This window comes from Ranitomeya variabilis, chromosome 2, assembly GCF_051348905.1.
Source record: "Ranitomeya variabilis isolate aRanVar5 chromosome 2, aRanVar5.hap1, whole genome shotgun sequence".
NCBI classification, from domain to species: domain Eukaryota; kingdom Metazoa; phylum Chordata; class Amphibia; order Anura; family Dendrobatidae; genus Ranitomeya; species Ranitomeya variabilis.
Window position 1 is genome coordinate 842796696 of NC_135233.1, and position 21324 is coordinate 842818019.

At 43.7% G+C, this 21324-nt stretch overlaps 1 protein-coding gene across 3 annotated transcripts in view; it reads right to left on the reverse strand.

The window, feature by feature from the left end:
* DRC9 (dynein regulatory complex subunit 9) overlaps positions 1-21324 on the reverse strand; it is a 115745-nt gene that overhangs the window by 93822 nt on the left and 599 nt on the right. For all 3 annotated transcript variants that reach the window (XM_077290164.1, XM_077290165.1, XM_077290166.1), the window contains exons 2-8: positions 19501-19649; positions 11820-12067; positions 11553-11681; positions 11323-11404; positions 6793-6954; positions 4171-4245; positions 1639-1770 (exon numbers count right to left, since the gene is read on the reverse strand). In XM_077290164.1, the coding sequence (XP_077146279.1) occupies positions 1639-1770; positions 4171-4245; positions 6793-6954; positions 11323-11404; positions 11553-11681; positions 11820-12067; positions 19501-19617 (945 nt within the window). In that variant the 5' untranslated portion in view covers positions 19618-19649. The remainder of the gene's footprint in view (positions 1-1638; positions 1771-4170; positions 4246-6792; positions 6955-11322; positions 11405-11552; positions 11682-11819; positions 12068-19500; positions 19650-21324) is intronic.

A 21324-nucleotide genomic window follows, 5' to 3' on the forward strand; every position in this document is an offset into this window, starting at 1 on the left:
GAGTGCGCAGCAAGAGGTAGGGGACCAGGGGAGTGTGAGCCCGCCCCAACGTGCGTTACGGTCCGTCCTTATAATAATAAGTTGGGCTCCCATAGGCCGGAAAAGGCACACAAGACATTGCACGCTATTGGCTGGTGTTCGTAGGGGGCTGTGGCTGAGTGTAGCCTGATAATGAAGGAAGGAGCAGAAAAAAGAGCATGCGAGCCCACGATTCCTAATTGGATTCGCGCACAAGGGGTGAGTGGTTAAAGCTCGAGTAGGCGTCAAGAGAGACCAGGGATTAAATTTATAGTGTGTGCACATTGGCGCTTCAGAGAACTGGTGGGGGGAGCTATGATCTCCACCTCTTTGTGATGCCTCTCCGCCGCCTGAAGATGTACTGTGAAGAAAAGGGTACCTGTCTAGACTAGGTCCTGACTCCTTCTTTTCCATTCCAAGAATGATATCAGGAGCCCCAGGTGAGGTGAGGGTCACCGGAAAAGGACGTTTTCCTTCCCACACTGTCCTGGTCCCAGATGGTGCAGAAGACTGTGTCGACCCTGTGGAGGGGAGGGCCACTGAGAAGTGGCCATTGTTTTCTTCCCAACACCGCTCCTAGGGGAGGGATGGGGTGGGGAGAAGGCAAAGGACTGCCTGCCACGATCCACCATGAGACACGCTTGTGTTATTGAGAAAAGTACTGCCTCGTAGATGATGTGGACGGCACCACATCATTCTCTCAGTAGCTATTTGGGGAAAACAGGGTGAGACTTTACACCCCGTTACCCTGAAGACCAGAATCTGAAAGACAAAAGGAAAAGTTAATAACATACAACAGGGTGACCTAAGGAGAAAAAGATGGATCTGAGATCATATCCACGTCTGTCCCCTACTGGCACTTTGCTAAAACTGAGGAGCCTTGTGCCAGTCGGTGGGTGTTTGTCTAGTGTCAGCCTCCTAGCGACAGCAGCACACACCATGGTTACCTGGGTTCCCCAATGAAGCGATAAAGAAACAAATTTATTAGCTATGCATCAAAAAATGACCTCAGATGATTATACCATGAAAGGAGTGTGTGTACATAATATAACTAGCATGGTTTGTAAGAAGTGAAAAGGCAAAGCCTGCAAAGAGGGAAAAATTCCCTATATTGTAAACTGATGACATTATCAGGGGTAAACAAGTCAAGAAGAAAGTAAGAGACCCTAATATGCATATTCGTGTCACCTGCCTGATCGTAAGAGATGGCACCCTAAAGATAACATGACAGTTGCGTCCCCCCTCAACATCCACTTACCATAGTAATCCCTAGGTCTGCTCTGTGTATTCACATGACTTGCATAAAACCCACGTCAGATGAAAACATTAAGTAACCAATTGTTTGTATACTAATCCACTTAAAATGGTCCCCTAACCAGTGGTATACATAAACTTGTATGGCAAAATGTCAGTGCTATAGATAATAACAAATAAGTGTACTCATGAAAATCTCGACTCATTTCCCTTCACATTGAGTAGTTCATCAAGAGAAAAAAGGGTTCGCAGAAGAACCCTGCAATCCGCTACCTGTAGATGTTCCAGCATGGTTGCCTAAATGAAGACATGATTTCTACCGCAAATACACATGTCAGAGAGCGACCCAGCGAGTGTTACCCTTACCTGCTTAGTTAGCTCATTCAGCAGTGAAAGGTCATTAGCTCTAGAAGTTTTCAGAGCATTCAGTTCAGCCTGTTTCTCTTCTGTGTCTTTGTCATACTTCTCCATCCAGTACTCCAACTTCTCTTCCAGCTCCTAACGATTAATTAACATGGTAAATAACCACAACATTTGGACTATGGAAGAAATAAACACTCATATAACAACCTACAGACTGTACCATTAGGTACCAATTGGTCTATTTGGCCAATAGGAATTTCCGAAACTCCAGTCCTCACGGCCCCCCAACAGATCACGTTTTCAGAATTTCCTTAATATTACAGAGGTGATAGAATTATTATCAATGCATCAGAAACAGTCACAGGTTCTCTCATCTGAGCAATACTAAAGGTACCTTCACACGAAGCGACGCTGCAGCGATAGCGACAACGATGTCGATCGCTGCAGCGTCGCTGTTTGGTCGCTGGAGAGCTGTCACACAGACCGCTCTCCAGCGATCAACTATGCCGAGGTCCCCTGGTAACCAGGGTAAACATCGGGTAACTAAGCGCAGGGCCGCGCTTAGTAACCCGATGTTTACCCTGGTTACCAGCGTAAAATCTAAAAAAAACAAACAGCACATACTTACATTCACGTCCCCCTGCGTCCACTTCCTGACTGACTGAGCGCCGTACAGTGAGAGCAGAGCGGTGACGTCACCGCTGTGCTGCTTTCACTTTCACTTTGCGGCGCTGAGTCAGAGGAGGAAGCAGACTGCAGGGGACGCAATGTGAGTATGTGCTGTTTGTTTTTTTTACATTTTACGCTAGTAACCAGGGTAAACATCGGGTAACTAAGCGCGGCCCTGCGCTTAGTAACCCGATGTTTACCCTGGTTACCAGTGTAAAATATCGCTGGTATCGTTGCTTTTGCTTTCAAACACAACGATACACAGCGATCGGACGACCAAATAAAGTTCTGGACTTTATTCAGCGACCAGCGACATCACAGCAGGATCCTGATCGCTGCTGCGTGTCAAACGAAACGATATCGCTAGCGAGGACGCTGCAACGTCACGGATTGCTAGCGATATCGTTATAATGTCGTTTCGTGTGAAGGTACCTTAAGGAAATCCTGAAAACCTGATCTGTTGGGGGCCGTGAGGACATTGGTCTATGATGTGCAATCTTTTGGAGAAGCCAGCCATATCTGATCAATGGGAGTGTCACCCCAACAATCAGCTCTGACAAGGAAGTTGGGAAGCTGTCTCCTTCATTGTTATCAGACTTAACACCCTATGTACTGCAGCTCCATCAAGTTCAATGAAGGGGACAACCCCCAAATGAAATATTAAATTAGTCTGTTTTGCAAGTTTGACCCTTCAAAACTGCTGACAATGGTAAATACCCAAGAACATGGAAAGATATTTAAACATCCCTTTGTGTAGGGTTTTAGTAGCAGTATAACTAAATAGTGAACTTTTAATCTAGCGTAGGCCATGCTGGTAAGGGCATTCCATACCACTGAAGTGCCCCCGGCTCCTCAGTAAGCCCTCCACAGCGTTCTTGTGTGGCGGTTGTAGTGCGCTCCCAGAACTCCAGCAGAGGGAAGGGGTTGTGGAGGGCTTCAGCAGAAAGCGGAGGACACGCCAATCTTGGGCTTTGCCCAGAAAGCACTTGCTATGACAGCTTGTGTCAGATTAAAACTGAATTTTCTCAGTTAAACTGCTACTAGAGCCATACCCTTTAAATTTATTTGACAGAGTTCCTATTCCCTTATTTAGTACTGTCAGCAGTTTTCCAACACCCAAACTGGTGACTGATTTCCTTTACTGGCCTATAAAGGCTACCTTCACATGCCCATATATTCGGTTTAAGTGATGTCCACAGAAACAAAAATAAACCAGACCTCACAGTGGTAGCACCAGGACCTAGCCAGGAGCTGTCAGTATGAGGACTCTGATTCCATATGTTTAACCCTTAGATACCACAGTCAATAGTGACTACAGCATGAAGGTGGTTGTCAGGAATAAGGAGCTCCCTCTGGCGCCTCATTGCTGCAACAACCCCCCTGCTTTGTCCAAGAATGAGGTAATGAACTGATGACAAAATAAATGACCTAAAGTATATTTTTGAAGATGGAATCCAGTAAATATAATTTTCAAAAGGAAATATATGGCAGACAATACTATTGCTGGAATCTGTATAGAATGGACCTGATCCACTTAGACCGGACCTTTGTAAGCTAGTCTTCATGAAGGCACCACTGGAATGAGATGCACCTCATTCCTCAGCTACTTAATGAATTAGGTGCATCTAAGCCGTGCGCCTCCTCCAGTAATGGCACTTCAGTCAGGGAGTATATTTTTAGTATACATTTTGCTGAATTTGTTGGGCAGGCTTCACCTTGTCCTATCCTGCGCCATCTCCGCCAACTTTGGCAGAGCTGGCAGTAACTTTCCGACATTTCAATGTATTTAACTTGTGACCTTGGGAAATCCAGCCCCAAATCTTGTCATTTTAGTTGTATCACCAATGTGAGGAATGTTATACTCACCTGCTGATGCTGCCTAAGAAAATTTTCTATCTCAACGTGGACCCTTATCTCCTCATCCATCTTTTCTTTAATTTTCTGTTTAAAAAAAAAAAAACTTTGAGGTTACATATCAAGGCCCAGAAATGTATCATATTACTCACCTTGTGTGGCTCATAAACACTTCTCTATAGGGGTTATTGACTACTAGGACAAAATGCCTACACTCACCTCCCGTGCGGCTCCAGCGTTGTTGACATGAGGTTCTTACGTCACACGAGCCCTGCAACTGATTGGCTTCACTGTCACCACGTGCGGACGAATCGAGCATTGACACGAAGTCAGGGCTGTGGCTGCTCTTGAAAGGCGGGGGCAGTGAAGCCGGCGCTGATTGGATGCAGCGCTCATGTGACGTAACAACCTCGTGTGAACCTTGGGCACACGAGTGCCGGCACCGCCTGAACAGCGCCACTATGGAAGGTGAGTATAGATGTTTATTTTAACGAAGGCAAACATTCAGATTGAGAAGGGGTCGTCCTAGTAGGGCTCATCACAACTTTTTAATTTCTGTAATTCTACAGCTAAAGGTTATTGCCTCCACCACAAACTGATAGTTTTCTTCCTGCAATATCAAAAAGATGCCCTTAGTAGATCCAGTTTAGGTGTCATTTTGACAAAGGCATCTGTGAGCAGGTTTTTGCTTCTTCATTTGAGATCAGAATGATATAGAGGCAGAGACCCTGATTTCAGCAATGTGTCACTTACTGGGCTGCTTGCTGCAGTTTTTATAAAATTACTGTTTTGTCTATTGCATATCTACCAGTTCTCCAAATGCTGAGCTCTGTATAACCCCTCCCACACCACTGATTGGCAGCATTCTGTGTACACTGCCAGAGAGCTGCCAATCAGTAGTGGGGCGGGGTTATGCAAAGCTAATAAATATGCAGGACTACATGGCAGGAGGTTTGCTAGTCCTCTTGTGATAAAATCACTGTTTTATCAGCAGATTCTCAAAATTACAGCAAGCAGGTCCACAAGGAGCATATTGCTGAAATCTGTCCCTACATTATGCTGCTCTCAGATGCCACGCCGCATTGATGCAGTAATTGATGCAAAAGGAGCCCCGGCCAAGTATTGAGTGCATTTACTGAACATACATTTCAGTAGGCCAACATTCCGGATTTTAACATCATTTTTCAAGCTGGTATTATAAAGTATTCTAATTTACTGAGATAATGACTTTTGGATTTTCATTGGCTGTAAGTCATAATCATCAACATAAACAGAAATAAACACTTGAAATAGATCACTCTGTAATGACTCTATATAATGAGTTTCACTTTCTGTATTGAAGAACTAAAACAAATTAACTTTTTGATGATTTTGTGAGAAGCACTTGTATGTCACATGCTGGGAAGAGGTTAAAATTAAATTTTCGCAGAATACATTTTTAATTGGCTGTGCCTACTAAGGGCTTCATTGGCATTTGTAGGTATGAATTGTGAAGCTCTAGGTAACCAAAACCCTCTACGACAACATCTTGTTCAGACAGGTGATCCCAGAGGTTTTTTTTAAAAAGACCCTTCAGGAAATGCCGTTTTATTTTTTTTTTTCCCTGAAGTTTCCTGACTGCTTTTTCTACTTTTTTGACAATTATTGTTTTTTTTAAGCGTTTTTCCGTTGTTTTTGGTGCGTCTTTTATGCTGGTATTTTTCTGATAGTTTTTTAACTCCAACAATGTACAAACCGCTAGCAGTTATTGTAACAAAAACCGCTGACACAGTGCCCTAAAGGACGCACATGCATATATTCTGGAATCTTTTGAGCCTTCCTGTTGACTTTTTCATTATTTTATAGTATTTGAATATATAAACTAATGAATATCTTCCGAGCAGAAGTCACCTGAAGAATGGTCACTTCACTTATCTTAACTCTTTGGCATCTTTGAAAACCTGAAGCAATTAAAAGATAATCAAAAGACTGAACTTGTTTTTCGTTAGAAATATACATGTTCAGTCTTTTGCGTGTTTTCTGGGCGCTCTTTCAGGTGGTTTTTCTCTAAATAGTTGTCATTCCAACACTTTCACATGATTGGGAGCCACTGATGTTTTAGTAGCCATCTGGAAATAAAAAAAAATATGTGAATGCCATAAGCATCTCAAGATCTGATGTCCAAAAGTGTAGAATTATTTATTCCTGGCTCCTGACTTAATTTGGGTGGAAATGTCTTGTCTTTTTCATGTTTTATTCATGTTGTTCAGTAATTGTTTTGGTTGGTATGTACTTATTTTACTGAATATTTGCTGTATAACGACGGAAGGCCCAATTACATGGACAGATTTGGCTTATCAATGAGCCATGATTAACTATAGTCAAGTCAATCGGTGCTCGTTTACTACAGGCTGACAAAAATTGTATGAGGAAGAACGATCATTCAGTCCCCATACAGTACCATGTTGTTGGCACAACATTCCCTGTCAAAAACAATTGGCATAAATGACCCAATCACCAGATGAATGAGTGTTTTCCTCGTACCCCAGGTGATCGGCAGCATGTTCACAAAGGCAGGACAAACATTCGATTACTGGCTCGCCTAAATGGGACTTTAGTAACTTGAAAAGTATTTTAGTAAGTTATTTCCTGCACCTGGAGCTCCATCAGCAGGTCAGACTCTGCTGTGTTGCACCTCTTCTGTGTCTGAGACACTTGAAGGTCGGAGTCCTTCTTCACATATCTGCCTTCCATGCTGGTTTTAGCTTTCATCTCCTGTAGTTGATCCTTTAGGTGTGCAATTAGTTCAGTGCGACTCTGGGAGGACAGAAAACAAGAGTTATATTTGCAAAAACAACGTTTTTCCTTAGTTCTGTTTAGAACACTTATGATCAGAACCCCCACTTGACTGCAAAAGACCTTCAGAAAGATTTAGCAGACTCTGGAGTTGTGGAACCTCTCTTGCATCCTCACTATAACATTTTGCATCAGAAGAATGCAAAAGAACATCTAAATAAGCTTGATGCATTTTGGAAATAAGTCCTGTGGACCGATAAGGTTAAAATAGAACCAAAATGATCAAAGGTATGTGTGGAAAAAAATGAGCACAGAATTTCAGAAAAAGAACATCTCGCCAGCCACTAGGCATGGGGGTGGATCAATCACGCTTTGAGGTTCTGTTGCAGTGAATGACACGGTGAACATTTCACGGGTAGATTGAAGAATGGATTCAATGAAATTTCAACAAATTATTGATGCAAACAGAACACCATCTGTAAAAGAGCTGAAGTTGAAAAGAGGATGGCTTCTACAAATGGATGAACATCCTAAACACACTTCAAAATCCACAATAGACTACCTCAAGAGGCGAAAGCTGAAAGTTTTACAGTGGCCCTCACAGTCCCCTGATCTGAACATCATTGAAAATCTGTTGCTAGACCTCAAAATGGCAAAGCATGCAAGACGACCCAGGAGTCTCACAGAACTGGAAGAATTTTCCAAGGAAGAATGGATGGAAATACCTCAAACAAGAATTGAAAGACTCTCGGCTGGCTACAAAAATCGTTTACAAGCCATGAGACTTTCAAAAGGTGGTGCTGCTAAGTACTAACCATGCAGGGTGCCCAAACTTTTGCATTGGCCCATTTTCCTTTTTATAGCTTTTAAAATGTACAAAATGACAAAAAATGCCAAAAAAACAAAGGTTAAAGTGTCATCTTTAGCCTTTTGGAGATCATTTCATCTTCAACATGCATAACTGTTCATAAGAGTAATTTTGACAAGGGTGGCCAAACTTTTACCACTGTATAGTATGTAGGCTGTTGAATTCCTGTTGGGAGAGCCGTTGACCAGTCCGTACAACATGGTCTCTATACGGAGAGGTAAATTTGGCCTTTGAGCACTAATTATTATTATTATTTATTTATATAGCACCATTGATTTCATGGTGCTGTACATGAGAAGGGGTTACATACAAATTACAGATATCACTTACAGTAAGCAAACTAACAATTACAGACTGATACAGAGGGGCAAGGACCCTGCCCTTGTGGGCTTACATTCTACAGGATGGTGGGGAAGGAGACAATAGGTTGAGGGTTGCAGGAGCTCCGGTGTTGGTGAGGCGGTAGCTTCGGTAGTGGTGAGGAGGCAGCGGGGTCAGTGCAGGCTGTAGGCTTTCCTGAAGAGGTGGGTTTTCAGGTTCCAACTGAAGGATCCGAATGTGGTTGATAGTCGGACGTGTTGGGCAAAGAATTGCAGGGGATGGGGGATATTCGGGAGAGGTCTTGGAGGCGGTTGGTTGAGGAGAGAAGGAGGTCTTGGGAGGACCGGAGATTACGTGAGAGAAGATATCGGGAGATTAGTTTAGAGATATATAGAGGAGACAGGTTATAGATGGCTTTGTAGGTCAGTATTAGTAATTTGAACTGGATACGCTGAGGGAATGGGAGCCAGTGAAGAGCTTTGCAGAGGGGGAGAAGAGGAGAAGTAGCGAGGATAGAGATGAATTAGTCGGGCAGCAGAGTTAAGGATGGACTGGAGAGGTGCAAGGGTGTTAGCAGGGAGGCCACAGAAAAGGATGTTGCCGTAGTCAAGGCGGGAGATGATGAGGGCATGCACAAGCATTTAAGTACATTGACGGTTGAGAAAAGGACGGATTCTGGAGATATTTTTGAGCTGGAGGCGACAGGAGGTGGAAAGAGCTTGGATGTGCGGTTTGAAGAACAGGGCAGAGTCGAGGGTTATTCCGAGGCAGTGGACTTCCAGTACGGGAAAAAGCGTGATGTTGTTAATTGTGATAGATCAGGTAAGAAAGATCTATGAGACGGAGGAAAGATGATGAGTTCAGATTTGTCCACATTGAGTTTGAGGAAGCGGGAGGAGAAGGAGGATATGGCTGATAGACACTCCAGGATTCTGGACAGCAGAGAGGTGATGTCTGGGCCAGAAAGGTAGATCTGAGTGTCATCAGCATAAAGGTGGTACTGGAATCCATGAGACTTTGAGTTGTCCCAGGCTAAGTGTATAGATTGAGAAGAGTAGGGGTCCTAGAATAGAGCATTGGGGGACTCCAACAGAGAGAGGGTGGGATGAGGAGGTAGTGTGGGAGTGGGAGACGCTGAATGTGCGGTTGGAAAGGTATGAGGAGATCCAGGATAGGGTGAGGTCTTTGATGCCAAAGGAGGAGAGGATCTGTAGTAGGAGGCAGTGGTCAACTGTGTCGAAAGCAGAGGACAGGTCTAGAAGGAGGAGTACAGAGTATTGTCCGTTAGTTTTGGCTGTAAGTAGGTCGTTAGTAATTTTGGTCAGGGCTGTCTCAGTTGAGTGATAGGGGCAGAAACTAGATTGTAGATTGTCAAAGAGCAAGTTAGATAAGAGGTGGGAAGAAAGTTCAGCGTGGACGTGCTGCTCCAGGAGTTTGGAAGCGAATGGGAGCAGCGATATTGGGAGATAGTTGGACATAGCTGTTGGATCGAGGGTTGGCTTTTTAAGGATACATGTGATTGTGGCATGTTTGAAAGCAGAAGTGAAGATGCCAGAAGTTAGTGATAGGTTGAAGAGGTGGGATAGGGATGGGATAAGAGTGGTGGTGAGGTTGGGGAGGAGGTGGGATGGGATGGGGTAGAGCGCACAGGTTGTGAGGTGCAATTTGGAGAGGAGACAATTAAGCCACCCTTCAGTGATGTTGGATAGGGAGGTTATGGGGTTTGGGCATTGGTCTGGTATACAAAGGGGTTGTGGTGGTTGAACAATGAAGACTTGCCTTGTTTGGTCAATCTTATTTTTAAAGTGTGTGGCAAAGTCCTCAGCAGAGATGAGGGAGGTTGGAGGGGGTAGTGGGGGGCGGAGGAGGGAGTTAAAGGTTTTGAATAACTGTTTGGGGTTGTAGGATAGGGAAGATACGAGGGTTGTGAAGTAGGCCTGTTTAGCCGAGGTGAGAGCAGATTTAAAAGCAAGTGTTGCCTGTTTGAATGCAGTGAAGTCATCTTGCGAATGTGTTTTCTTCCAATGCCGCCCTGCAACCCTGGACAGTTGCCAGAGCTTTTTAGTGGTGTTATTGTGCCAGGGTTGTCTATTGATACGTTGCACTCTGCCATGAACGAGAGGGGCAGCCGCGTCAATAGCTGATGCAAGAGTGGCATTCTAGAAAGCAGTGGCACTGTCTGTGTCGTGGAGTGAGGATATGGATGCCAGTGGTAGGATAGAGTCAGAGAGTGTGTGGGCGTCTAGGTGTGCAAGGTTTCTGCGGGGGTGCGCATGTTGCTGGGCATGGGTGACCGGTGAGGAGGACAGGGATGAGAACGTGAGCAGATGGTGGTCGGATAGAGGGAGAGGGGAGGTGGTGAAGTTAGATAGAGAGCAGAGACGGGTGAAGACCAGGTCTAGTGTATGTCCATCTGTGTGGGTGGCTGCAGAGGACCAATGAGTAAGTCCAAAAGATGAAGTAAGGGACAGAAGTTTGGAGGCTGCTGACTGAAGGGTATCAGTGGAGATTTTGAAGTCACCCATGATGATGGTGGGAATGTCAGCAGAGAGAAAGTGAAGAAGCCAGATGGCGAATTGGTCAATAAAGGCAGTGGTCGGGCCCAGAGGTCGGTATATGACGGCCACTTGGAGTTGGAGGGAGAGTAGTTGCGGACAGAGTAGACTTCAAAAGAGGGGAGGATAAGGGAGGGTAAAGGTGGGATTGGGTTAAAGGTGCAGTTTGAAGAAAGAAGATCAACTTCTCCACCATCTCTGTCCACTAATGATCATCAGTTGTTACAGTCAGAAAACCGTTAAATACGACATGTTTAAATCCCACTAAGGACAACATCTGCAAGAAGTTTATATGTTCTCTTGGTGTTTGCATGGGTTTCCACTGGGTACTCTAGTCCTCCAACACTTTAAAGGCATACTTATAGGGAATTTATATTATGTGCCCCAACAGAGACAGTGATGATGTCTGATGTTGCCTGTAAAGCACTGTGGAATATAGTGGTGCTATATTAGTAGGAAAACAAAGTAACACCCAGCTCCCAGGATCCAAGTAAAATAAGGGATGGCTTTATTGAACACTTCACAAACCATATGAACAAGACGGAGATTGTAGATATGCAACGTTTCAGATCAATTATAATCCTACATTTTATTTGCCATGAAAAAGAATCGTATAATCGTGTATAAAAAGCCATTTTTTTTTACCTGTAATTCCACCTTCTTCTCTTGTTTTACATCCTGTAACTGCTTCTGTAGCAATTTGATCTTTTTTCTCCCCTCCTGTTCTCTGTGGAAGAATAGTGATGTTATACATATTGTAAATAATGCTGGCATATTAGGATTAGGAAATGTACAGGTTTTTAATAATCTATGAAATGTTTGTTCAAGGCGGTCTATCTCCAGGGCTACATTAGAAGGCTTACACCAAGTATCACCTTTCTATTATATTGTACAGGTCTTCCTTTTTCTCCTTCTCCATTGCCACAACACGTTCAAGACTCAAAAACGATCCAGAGGTCTCCAATTCCATTAACATATTTGCAATAATATCTGCTGCAAACTGTCTGTAAGACAAAGAGCTAAGTTTATAACACAGCATGTCTGCATTAATAATGCAGATGGTAAGATTAATAATGATAATAATAGAGCTTCTGGTCAGGTGGTAACAGTAGAACATACAGGACTGTGAATGAGAGCCTTACCTGTCCGCTTGGACTTTCTTTAGGTTGTCCGAAGTTAAAGGGCTTTGTCTGACGGCCTTTGTGAACTGCACGTTGCTCATTTTCAGCTTTTCACTAGTTTCATGGACCTCCACCTTCAGATCCTGCAACTTGCTTAACACGGGAGGTGGTGATAGCTGGATGTCTGCACGTGTCCCCATCAAGTCTTCAAAATTTCCCTCTATTTGTCTCTGAGTCTTCAAAATTTTACCAAGTTCACTTCCGACAATCTAAGAGGAGAAATACAAGTGATCCTGCAGTGTCTGCTACGTACTATTAAGCCAGGGTCACACATTCAGTAATTGGTCAGTATTTTACATCAGTATTTGTAAGCCAAAACCAGGAGTGGGTGATGGAAACACATCACCACTTCTGTATTTATTATACTTTTCCTCTTATTGTTCCTCTCCTGGTTTTAGCTTACAGAAACTGATGTGAAATACTGACCACATAATGAATGTGTAAACGTGGTATTAGGCTAAGGGTACCGTCACACAGTGGCATTTTTATCGCTACGACGGCACGATTCGTGACGTTCTAGCGATATCGTTACGATCTCGCAGTGTCTGACACGCTACTGCGATCAGACACCCTGCTGAGAATCGTACGTCGTAGCACATCGTTTGAAACTTTCTTTCGTCGCTGGATCTCCCGCTGTCATCGCTGGATCGTTGTGTGTGACAGCGATCCAGCGATGCGTTCGCTGGTAACCAGGGTAAACATCGGGTTACTAAGCGCAGGGCCGCGCTTAGTAACCCGATGTTTACCCTGGTTACCAGCGTAAAAGTTAAAAAAAACAAACAGTACATACTGACCATCTGATGTCCGTCAGGTCCCTTGCCGTCTGCTTCCCGCTCTGTCTGTCTGCCGGCCGGAAAGTGAGAGCAGATCACAGCGGTGACGTCACTGCTGCGTTCTGCTCTCACTGTACGGCTGCACTCAGTCAGAGCAGGAAGCAGACGGCAAGGGACCTGACGGACATCAGATGGTCAGTATGTACTGTTTGTTTTTTTTTACTTTTACGCTGGTAACCACGGTAAACATCGGGTTACTAAGCGCGGCCCTGCGCTTAGTAACCCGATGTTTACCCTGGTTACCAGCGAACCTCGGCATCGTTGGTCGCTGGAGAGCGGTCTGTGTGACAGCTCCCCAGCGACCACACAACGACTTACCAACGATCATGGCCAGGTCGTATCGCAGGTCGTGATCGTTGGTAAATCGTATAGTGAGACGGTACCCTAAGTTTCCATTTTGAGTATTTTTGATGCTGCAGATTCTCTGCAGCATTTCTCCTCCTAATCGGTGGAGGCGTGGGATTCCAGGGTCATAACTGACGTGCATGGAAGGGGAGTAATATTACAATGAAGACAGGAGGTAGAGATTTCTTCTATGCACCGCACGCCCCGGAGCCTGGAAGAAATCATTAGCATAACGACAGAATATATGACATTTCTTAACAACAAGACCACTAATATATGAGGCATACAGATAGGACTAGTGTAACATTTCTATTACCTGTATGTCCATATTAATAAGTCATATACATCCCAGGGGGTGACAGATTCCATTTAAGTTTACTTGCATTTCTTCAAAAATAAGCAGCATCAAAACTCACCAAAAGGGATCGTGGGGAAAAAAGCCTCACGATAGTCATGTGCAGATCACTTGCGTCTTTACTGTATATCCACGGTGAAAATGCAATTAAATTGAATATACATATTTTATCTGTGGTTTTTCCACATTTCGATCAAGTCGATGAGTAAAATCCACAAACAAAACGCATATATACTGTAAGTGAAACTGACATGCTGTGGATTTCAAAACTGCACCATAGGTCATTTGATACTGTGTTTAAAAAAAAAAGATCAGTGGGCATTAGTGATGAGTGAGTGTGCTCGTTACTCGAGATTACTGAGCATGCTCGGGTGTTCTCCGAGTATTTTGGGCATCCTCAGAGATTATGTTTCAGTTGCCTCAGCTGCATGATTTACGGCGGCTAGATAGCCTGAGTACATGTGAGGGTTGCATGTTTGTTAGGGAATCCCCACATGTATTCAGGCTATCTAGCAGCCGCAAGTCATGCAGCTGCGGCGACTCAAACATAATCTCCGAGTACAGTAAAAGGCTGGGGTCACACATGCGAGTTTTACGGACGTAAGAGCGCAGAAACTACGTCCGTAAAACTCGCATTACATACGGCACAATTATTCTCAATGGGGCTGCTCCTATTAGCCGTATATTACGGTTCAGTATTATACGGCTTTCTACGGCCGTACAAAATCGCAGCATGCTGCGTTTGTCAGCGTACTGCGCAAATAATACGCCAATGAAAGTCTATGGGGGCGCGAAAAATACGGATTCCACACGGACCTGCAGTGTGACTTGCGAGAAATACGCAGCGGTGTTAGTGAAAAGCCGGTAATTCAATTGCCGGCTTTTCATTTCTCCTGCACAAACCCGACAGGATATGAGACATGGTTTTCATACAGTAAACCATCTCATATCCCCTTTTTTGTTGCATATTCCACACTACTAATGTTAGTAGTGTGTATGTGCAAAATTTCAGCGCTGTAGCTGCTGAAATAAAGGGTTAAATGGCGGAAAAAATTGGCGTGGGCTCCCGCGCAATTTTCTCCGCCAGAGTGGTAAAGCCAGTGACTGAGGGCAGATATTAATAGCCAGGAGAGGGTCCATGGTTATTGGCCCCCCCGTGGCTAAAAACATCTGCCCCCAGCCACCCCAGAAAAGGCACATCTGGAAGATGCGCCAATTCTGGCACTTGGCCACTCTCTTCCCACTCCCTGTAGCGGTGGGATATGGGGTAATGAAGGGTTAATGCCACCTTGCTATTGGAAGGTGACATTAAGCCAGATTAATAATGGAGAGGCGTCAATTATGACACCTATCCATTATTAATCCAATTGTAGGAAAGGGTTAAAAAACACACACACACATGATTACAAAGTAGTTTAATGAAATAAACACAGCGGTTGTTGTAATAATTTATTGTTCTCCCATTCCATTTCCAGGACCTCGCTTGGCAACATAATAAACGCACAAGATACATACCTTCTGCTGTCAGATCTCGTCCCACGAAGTAATCCATCTGAAGGGGTTAACTAATATTACAGGCAGGAGCCCTGCAAATGCAGCTGTGCTCCGTGCCTGTAATCCCCAGCGAATGAATGAAATGTAGGTCATTGACCTACATTTCCTTCAGTCGCGGTGATGCGCCCCTGCTGGATGTTCTCATGAACTGCAGCCTGGGAACTTTTTCCCACGCTCCAGGTCATATGAGGACATCCACCAGGGGGCGCATCACCACGACTGAAGGAAATGTAGGTCAATGACCTACATTTCATTCATTCCCCGGGGATTACAAGCACGGAGCACAGCTGCATTTGCAGGGCTCCTGCCTGTAATATTAGTTAACCCCTTCAGATGGATTACTTCGTGGGACGAGATCTGACAGCAGAAGGTATGTATCTTGTGCGTTTATTATGTTGCCAAGCGAGGTCCTGGAAATGGAATGGGAGAACAATAAATTATTACAACAACCGCTGTGTTTATTTCATTAAACTACTTTGTAATCATGTGTGTGTGTGTTTTTTAACCCTTTCCTACAATTGGATTAATAATGGATAGGTGTCATAATTGACGCCTCTCCATTATTAATCTGGCTTAATGTCACCTTACAATAGCAAGGTGGCATTAACCCTTCATTACCCCATATCCCACCGCTACAGGGAGTGGGAAGAGAGTGGCCAAGTGCCAGAATTGGCGCATCTTCCAGATGTGCCTTTTCTGGGGTGGCTGGGGGCAGATGTTTTTAGCCACGGGGGGGCCAATAACCATGGACCCTCTCCTGGCTATTAATATCTGCCCTCAGTCACTGGCTTTACCACTCTGGCGGAGAAAATTGCGCGGGAGCCCACGCCAATTTTTTCCGCCATTTAACCCTTTATTTCAGCAGCTACAGCGCTGAAATTTTGCACATACACACTACTAACATTAGTAGTGTGGAATATGCAACAAAAGAGGGGATATGAGATGGTTTACTGTATGAAAACCATGTCTCATATCCTGTCGGGTTTGTGCAGGAGAAATGAAAAGCCGGCAATTGAATTAGCGGCTGTTCACAGATATCGCGCTGAATGAAATCTAAATACAGAATATATATATATATGTGTCTCAATGACATATATATATATATATACTGTATATATGTTTTCCCTAACATTTGAGCACATAAATCCATTAGATGTCGGTTTTGCAAGCCTGCGCGAAAATCTCGCAGTACGGATGCCATACGGATTACATACGGAGGATGCCATGCGCAAAATACGCTGAAACACCCTGACTACGGATCAATATTTAGGGGACATTTCTCCGTATTACGGCCGTAGTACGGACGTATAATACGTGGCGTATTTTCTTACGCCATGTGTGACCCCAGCCAAATGCTCAGAGAATACTTGAGCATGCGCGGAAATCTCTAGTAACGAGCACACTCGCTAATCACTAGTGGGCATGAGATTTTTATAAATCACTGACTCTTTGCTGAAAATGTAGCATCCTGGAGTTTTGCACATATATCCAAGTGCTTCTCTCCATATTAGAATATCATCAAAAAGTTTATTTATTTCAGTTCTTCAATACAAAAAGTGAAACTCATATATTATATAGTCATTACAAACAGAGTGATCTATTTCAAGTGTTTATTTCTGTTAATGTTTATGATTATAGCTTACAGCCATTGAAAACCCAAAAGTCATAATCTCAGTAAATTAATATAATTAACAAAAACACCTGCAAAGGCTTCCTAAGCGTTTAAAAAGGTCCCTTAGTCTGTTTCAGTAGGCTCTACAATCATGGGGAAGACTGCTGACTTGACAGATGTCCAGAAGGCAGTCACTGACACACTCCACAAGGAGGGTAACCCACAATAGGTCATTGCTAAAGAAGCTGGCTGTTCACAGAGTGCTGTATCCAAGCATATTAATGGAAAGTCGAGTGGAAGAAAAAAGTGTGGTGGAAAAATGTGCACAAGCAACCGGGATAACCTCAGCCTTGAAAGGATTGTTAAGAAAAAGCCATTCAAAAATTTTGGGGAGATTCACAAGGTGTGGACTGCTGCTGGGTCATTGCTTCAAGAGCCACCACACACAGACGTATCCAGGACATGTGCTACAAGTGTCGCATTCCTTGTGTCAAGCCACTCATGACCAATAGACAATGCCAGAAGCTTCTTACCTGGGCCAAGGAGATAACGAACTGGACTGTTGCTCAGTGCTCCAAGGTGGTGTTTTCAGATGAAAGTAAATTTTGCATTTCATTTGGAAATCAAGGTCCCAGAGTCTGGAGGAAGAGCGGAGAGGCACATAATCCAAGCTGCTTGAGGTCTAGTGTGAAGTATCCACAATCAGATGGTTTGTAAGCCATGTCATCTGCTGGTATAGGTCCACTGTGTTTTATCAAGACCAAAGTCAGCGCAACCGTCCACCAGAAAATTTTAGAGCACTTCAAGCTTCCCCCTGCCGACAAGCTTTTTGAAGATGGAAATTTCATTCTCCAGCAGGACTTGGCACCTGTCCACACTGCCAAAAGTACCAATACCTGGTTTAAAAACAACAGTATCACTGTGTTTAATTGGCCAGCAAACTCGCCTAACCTTAACCCCATAGAGAATCTATGGAGTATTGTCAAGAGGAAGATGAGACACCAGATTCAACAATGCAGACTAGCTGAAGGCTGCTATCAAAGCAACCTGGGCTTCCATAACATCTCAGCAGTGCCACAGGCTGATCGCCGCCATGCCACATTGATCAAACCAACAAGTCCTCAATCAGTAAGAGTGCCCATAAACAAGGTCCAACACTTCCTACTAGTTTATCAAAACAGCCTTATTTCTCATGCACCGTAATCAAAAAAGAGGCGCAAGAAAAAATCTCTGGAGGTTGACACAAAATATTTTAAAAAACTACAATAGTTTATTAATTTATTCAAAACATGATTAAAAAATGTTCAGGAACATAACAAATACTGGAAAAATAGAGGGTAAATAAAGGATCACTACTGACATATAAGGCAGACAATTTTAAATAGCACAGTATAACCACAAATGGCAACCAATGGATAAATGGCAAATTATATTCATAAATAAATTTTAAATATCCATGTCAAAATATTAATTAAAGTGCATAGTGCAAAGAAATTATTTATAAAACAATTTTTTTATTAATGCCATTAATATCGTAATTGGCCACGAGGTGGTACTGTGGCTCCCAAACTGAGAAAAATGCATGTATGTAATGCCAAAATCTAGCCAAACACAGCTGTACCAGCGTTTTAAGTAGAAATCTATACACAAATGTTTAAACTATATATATATATTATAAGGTGCAATGTCCAATCCAAATAAATACATATTGATGTATATAAATCAAACCAGATTGTGTCCTGCAAAGTAGGAAATACAAGTGGCCGATGTGATTGTTGAATGGAATTTTAAACACCGCAAATAATTACCTGGAAAATTCAGAGTCCGCTGTGTGTGTTGCTGTTAGGACCTAAACCTCTCGCCCCATGTCATCTGCTGATGTAGGTCCACTGTGTTTTATCAAGACCAAAGTCAGCGCAGCCGTCTACCAGGAAATTTTAGAGCACTTCATGCTTCCCTCTGCCGACAAGCTTTTTGGAGATGGAAATTTCATTCTCCAGCAGGACTTGTCACCTCTCCTTACTGCCAAAAGTACCAATACCTGGTTTACAAACAACAGTATCACTGTGCTTGATTGGCCAGCAAACTCACCTGACCTTAACCCCATAGAGAATCTATTGTGTATTGTCAAGAGGAAGATGAGACACCAGACCCAACAATGCAGACTAGCTGAAGGCTGCTATCAAAGCAACCTAGGCTTCCATAACATCTCAGCAGTGCCACAGATTGATCGCCTCCATGCCACACCGCATTGATGCAGTAATTGGTGCAAAATGAGCCCCGACCAAGTATTGAGTGTATTAACTGAACATACATTACAGTAGGTCAACATTTTGGATGTTAAAATCATTTTTTCAAGCTGGTGTTATAAAGTATTCTAATTTACTGAGATAATGACGTTTAGGTTTTCATTGGCTGTAAGCCATAATCATCAAAGTTAACAGAAATAAACACTTGAAATAGATCACTCTGTTTGTAATGACTCTATATAATGAGTTTCTCTTTTTGTATTGAAGAACTGAAATAAATTAACTTTTTGATGATATTCTAATTTTGTGAGAAGCACTTGTATACACATCAGAAAAAAGGGACTAAGTACTCATCATAGAAATGTAGCCTTACAAATACTCCTGCTCCACTGTATACTACTTTCACCCATATCACTGCCTGTATGAGCAGAAGGAGAAGGTGTTGTACATTGAGAACAGAAGCAGGAGCAGAAGATGCAATTGGCATGTACTGAGCGGAGTCCTGTCCCTGGGGAGAGCGGAGGAGCTGTTGTAATTGGGTGATGGGCACTGGTATACAACACATTTCCATAGTAAATGTATTACATGGCTTGTACCTTTTTTATTCACTTGATGAATAAGGTTTGCACAGAAAACGGCAACATTTCTTCGACATTTTGCTTTTTTTGTGGTTTCTCCTCACGTTCCTACTTACGTTATTTCTACCTTGGTAAGAGACTGGCATGATGTATCCTAGGACAGAGAGTTGATCCAAGCTGTCCTCCAGCACCGTGCGCACCCGCAGGACTTCTATCTCTGGCAATGATACCATCCCTTCCGTGTCTCTGCCTCTGGCCTGGATTTCTATGGCATTTGTACATGAAAACGACAACAGAACATGAATAAAGAACGAGAAATCTTTGTATATCCTGCTGACGATTACTAATACGCCATCTACCTAGTGATAAAGATAGAGAAAAATGTCAAATCAATATGATCTGATACAAGAAAGTAAAAGTACATTAATGGCACAATGCGGCAGTGTTCAGTGAGGTTACATCAGACTGCTGCTCTAAAGGCAGTGATAAATCTACCGTCCATGTCTCTGGCCGACGTAGATTGTCTGATGTCCGGCAGTCCAGAAGCGGCCACATTTATCGAAAACTGGGCTCTTTATAGAATCTCCCGTTATTTGTGTACATGAAATGTATGTATTTTGGGTGGGCACAAATCCTAGGGGTATGTTCACGTGGAGTTTTCATTAGGTGGTCAAAACTGGTGAATCTTTTAGTGGAAACTTAGTTTTGGAAACGTTCCTTCCTGGAGTCTCTGGAAGCTTTTTGTGTGTTATAAAGAGTTTTCTTAGCGTTTATTTCTTGCAGCCTTCTGTCTGGACAGTTTCTTATTTGGGGCATTTGTCCTCATGAGACGCGTCAAAGGAATCACCTGCACTTTCTTTTCTCCCACAAAGTGTTTTTCAAAACCTAGAAGTGGAAAATAACGCTCCAAACACTGAACGTGTGGGCGGCATCGGGGCTTTACAACAAATCGAAGGGAAGAGTTTTTTCAGCAGGTCTGAATTTTTCAGCCATTTTTTTTCAAGTGGGCACGCTCTAAAAACTCCTAAAAACATATATATACATACGCACACACACTCTGTGCTGTGCGCACATGACCTAAGCGCGTGTCCACACTGTGTCTTCTGCCGGAGTCTTTATTAGCGGGTCTGCTTCTAAGGGTATGTGCCCACGTTGTGGATTCTGCTGCGGATTTTTCCGCAGCGGATTTGGAAAATCCGCAGTGCAAAACCACTGCGGTTTTCACTGCGGATTTTCTCGCGGTTTCTTCTGCGGATTCCTCTGCGGGTTTTCAACTGCACTTTTCTATTGGTGCTGGTTGAAAACCGCTGCGGAATCCGCACAAAGAATTGACATGCTGTGGAAAATAATCCGCTGCGTTTCCGCGTGGATTTTTCCGCAGCATGTGCACAGCGGGGTTTTTTCCCATAGGTTTACATGGTACTGTAAACTTTGGGAAAACCGCTGCGGATCCGCAGCGTCAAATCCGCTGCGGATCCGCAGCAAAATCCGCAGCGGATCCGCAGCAAAATCCGCAGCGTGTGCACATACCCTAAAACTGCTACAAATACAGGGCTCAAAAGACACTAAAAAGACTCTTCCTAATCATTTCTGCTGTAAAACCCCGGCGCCCCTCACACCTCCAGACTTCTGGGCGTTAATTTCTACTTTGTGTTTTCAAGAACATCTGATGGGAGAAGAGAAAGTGCCTGTGATTTCTTCCAAGCGGCTCGTGATGAGAAATGCCCCAGACCAGGCGCCGTTCTGTCAGAAAGCTGCGAAAAAAATACCTCTCCACAAACACTTCAGGGAACGGTAAACGTCCCCACCACCTCCAGGAAGGAAGAAGCGTCTCCTGAGGTTTCCACTAGAAAGTGAATATTCCGCCTAATGGCCGCGCCGTGTCGCTCCGTTGTGCAGCCCTCGGCCTCGTGGTGGACGGCGTGTCGGGCAAGTGACAT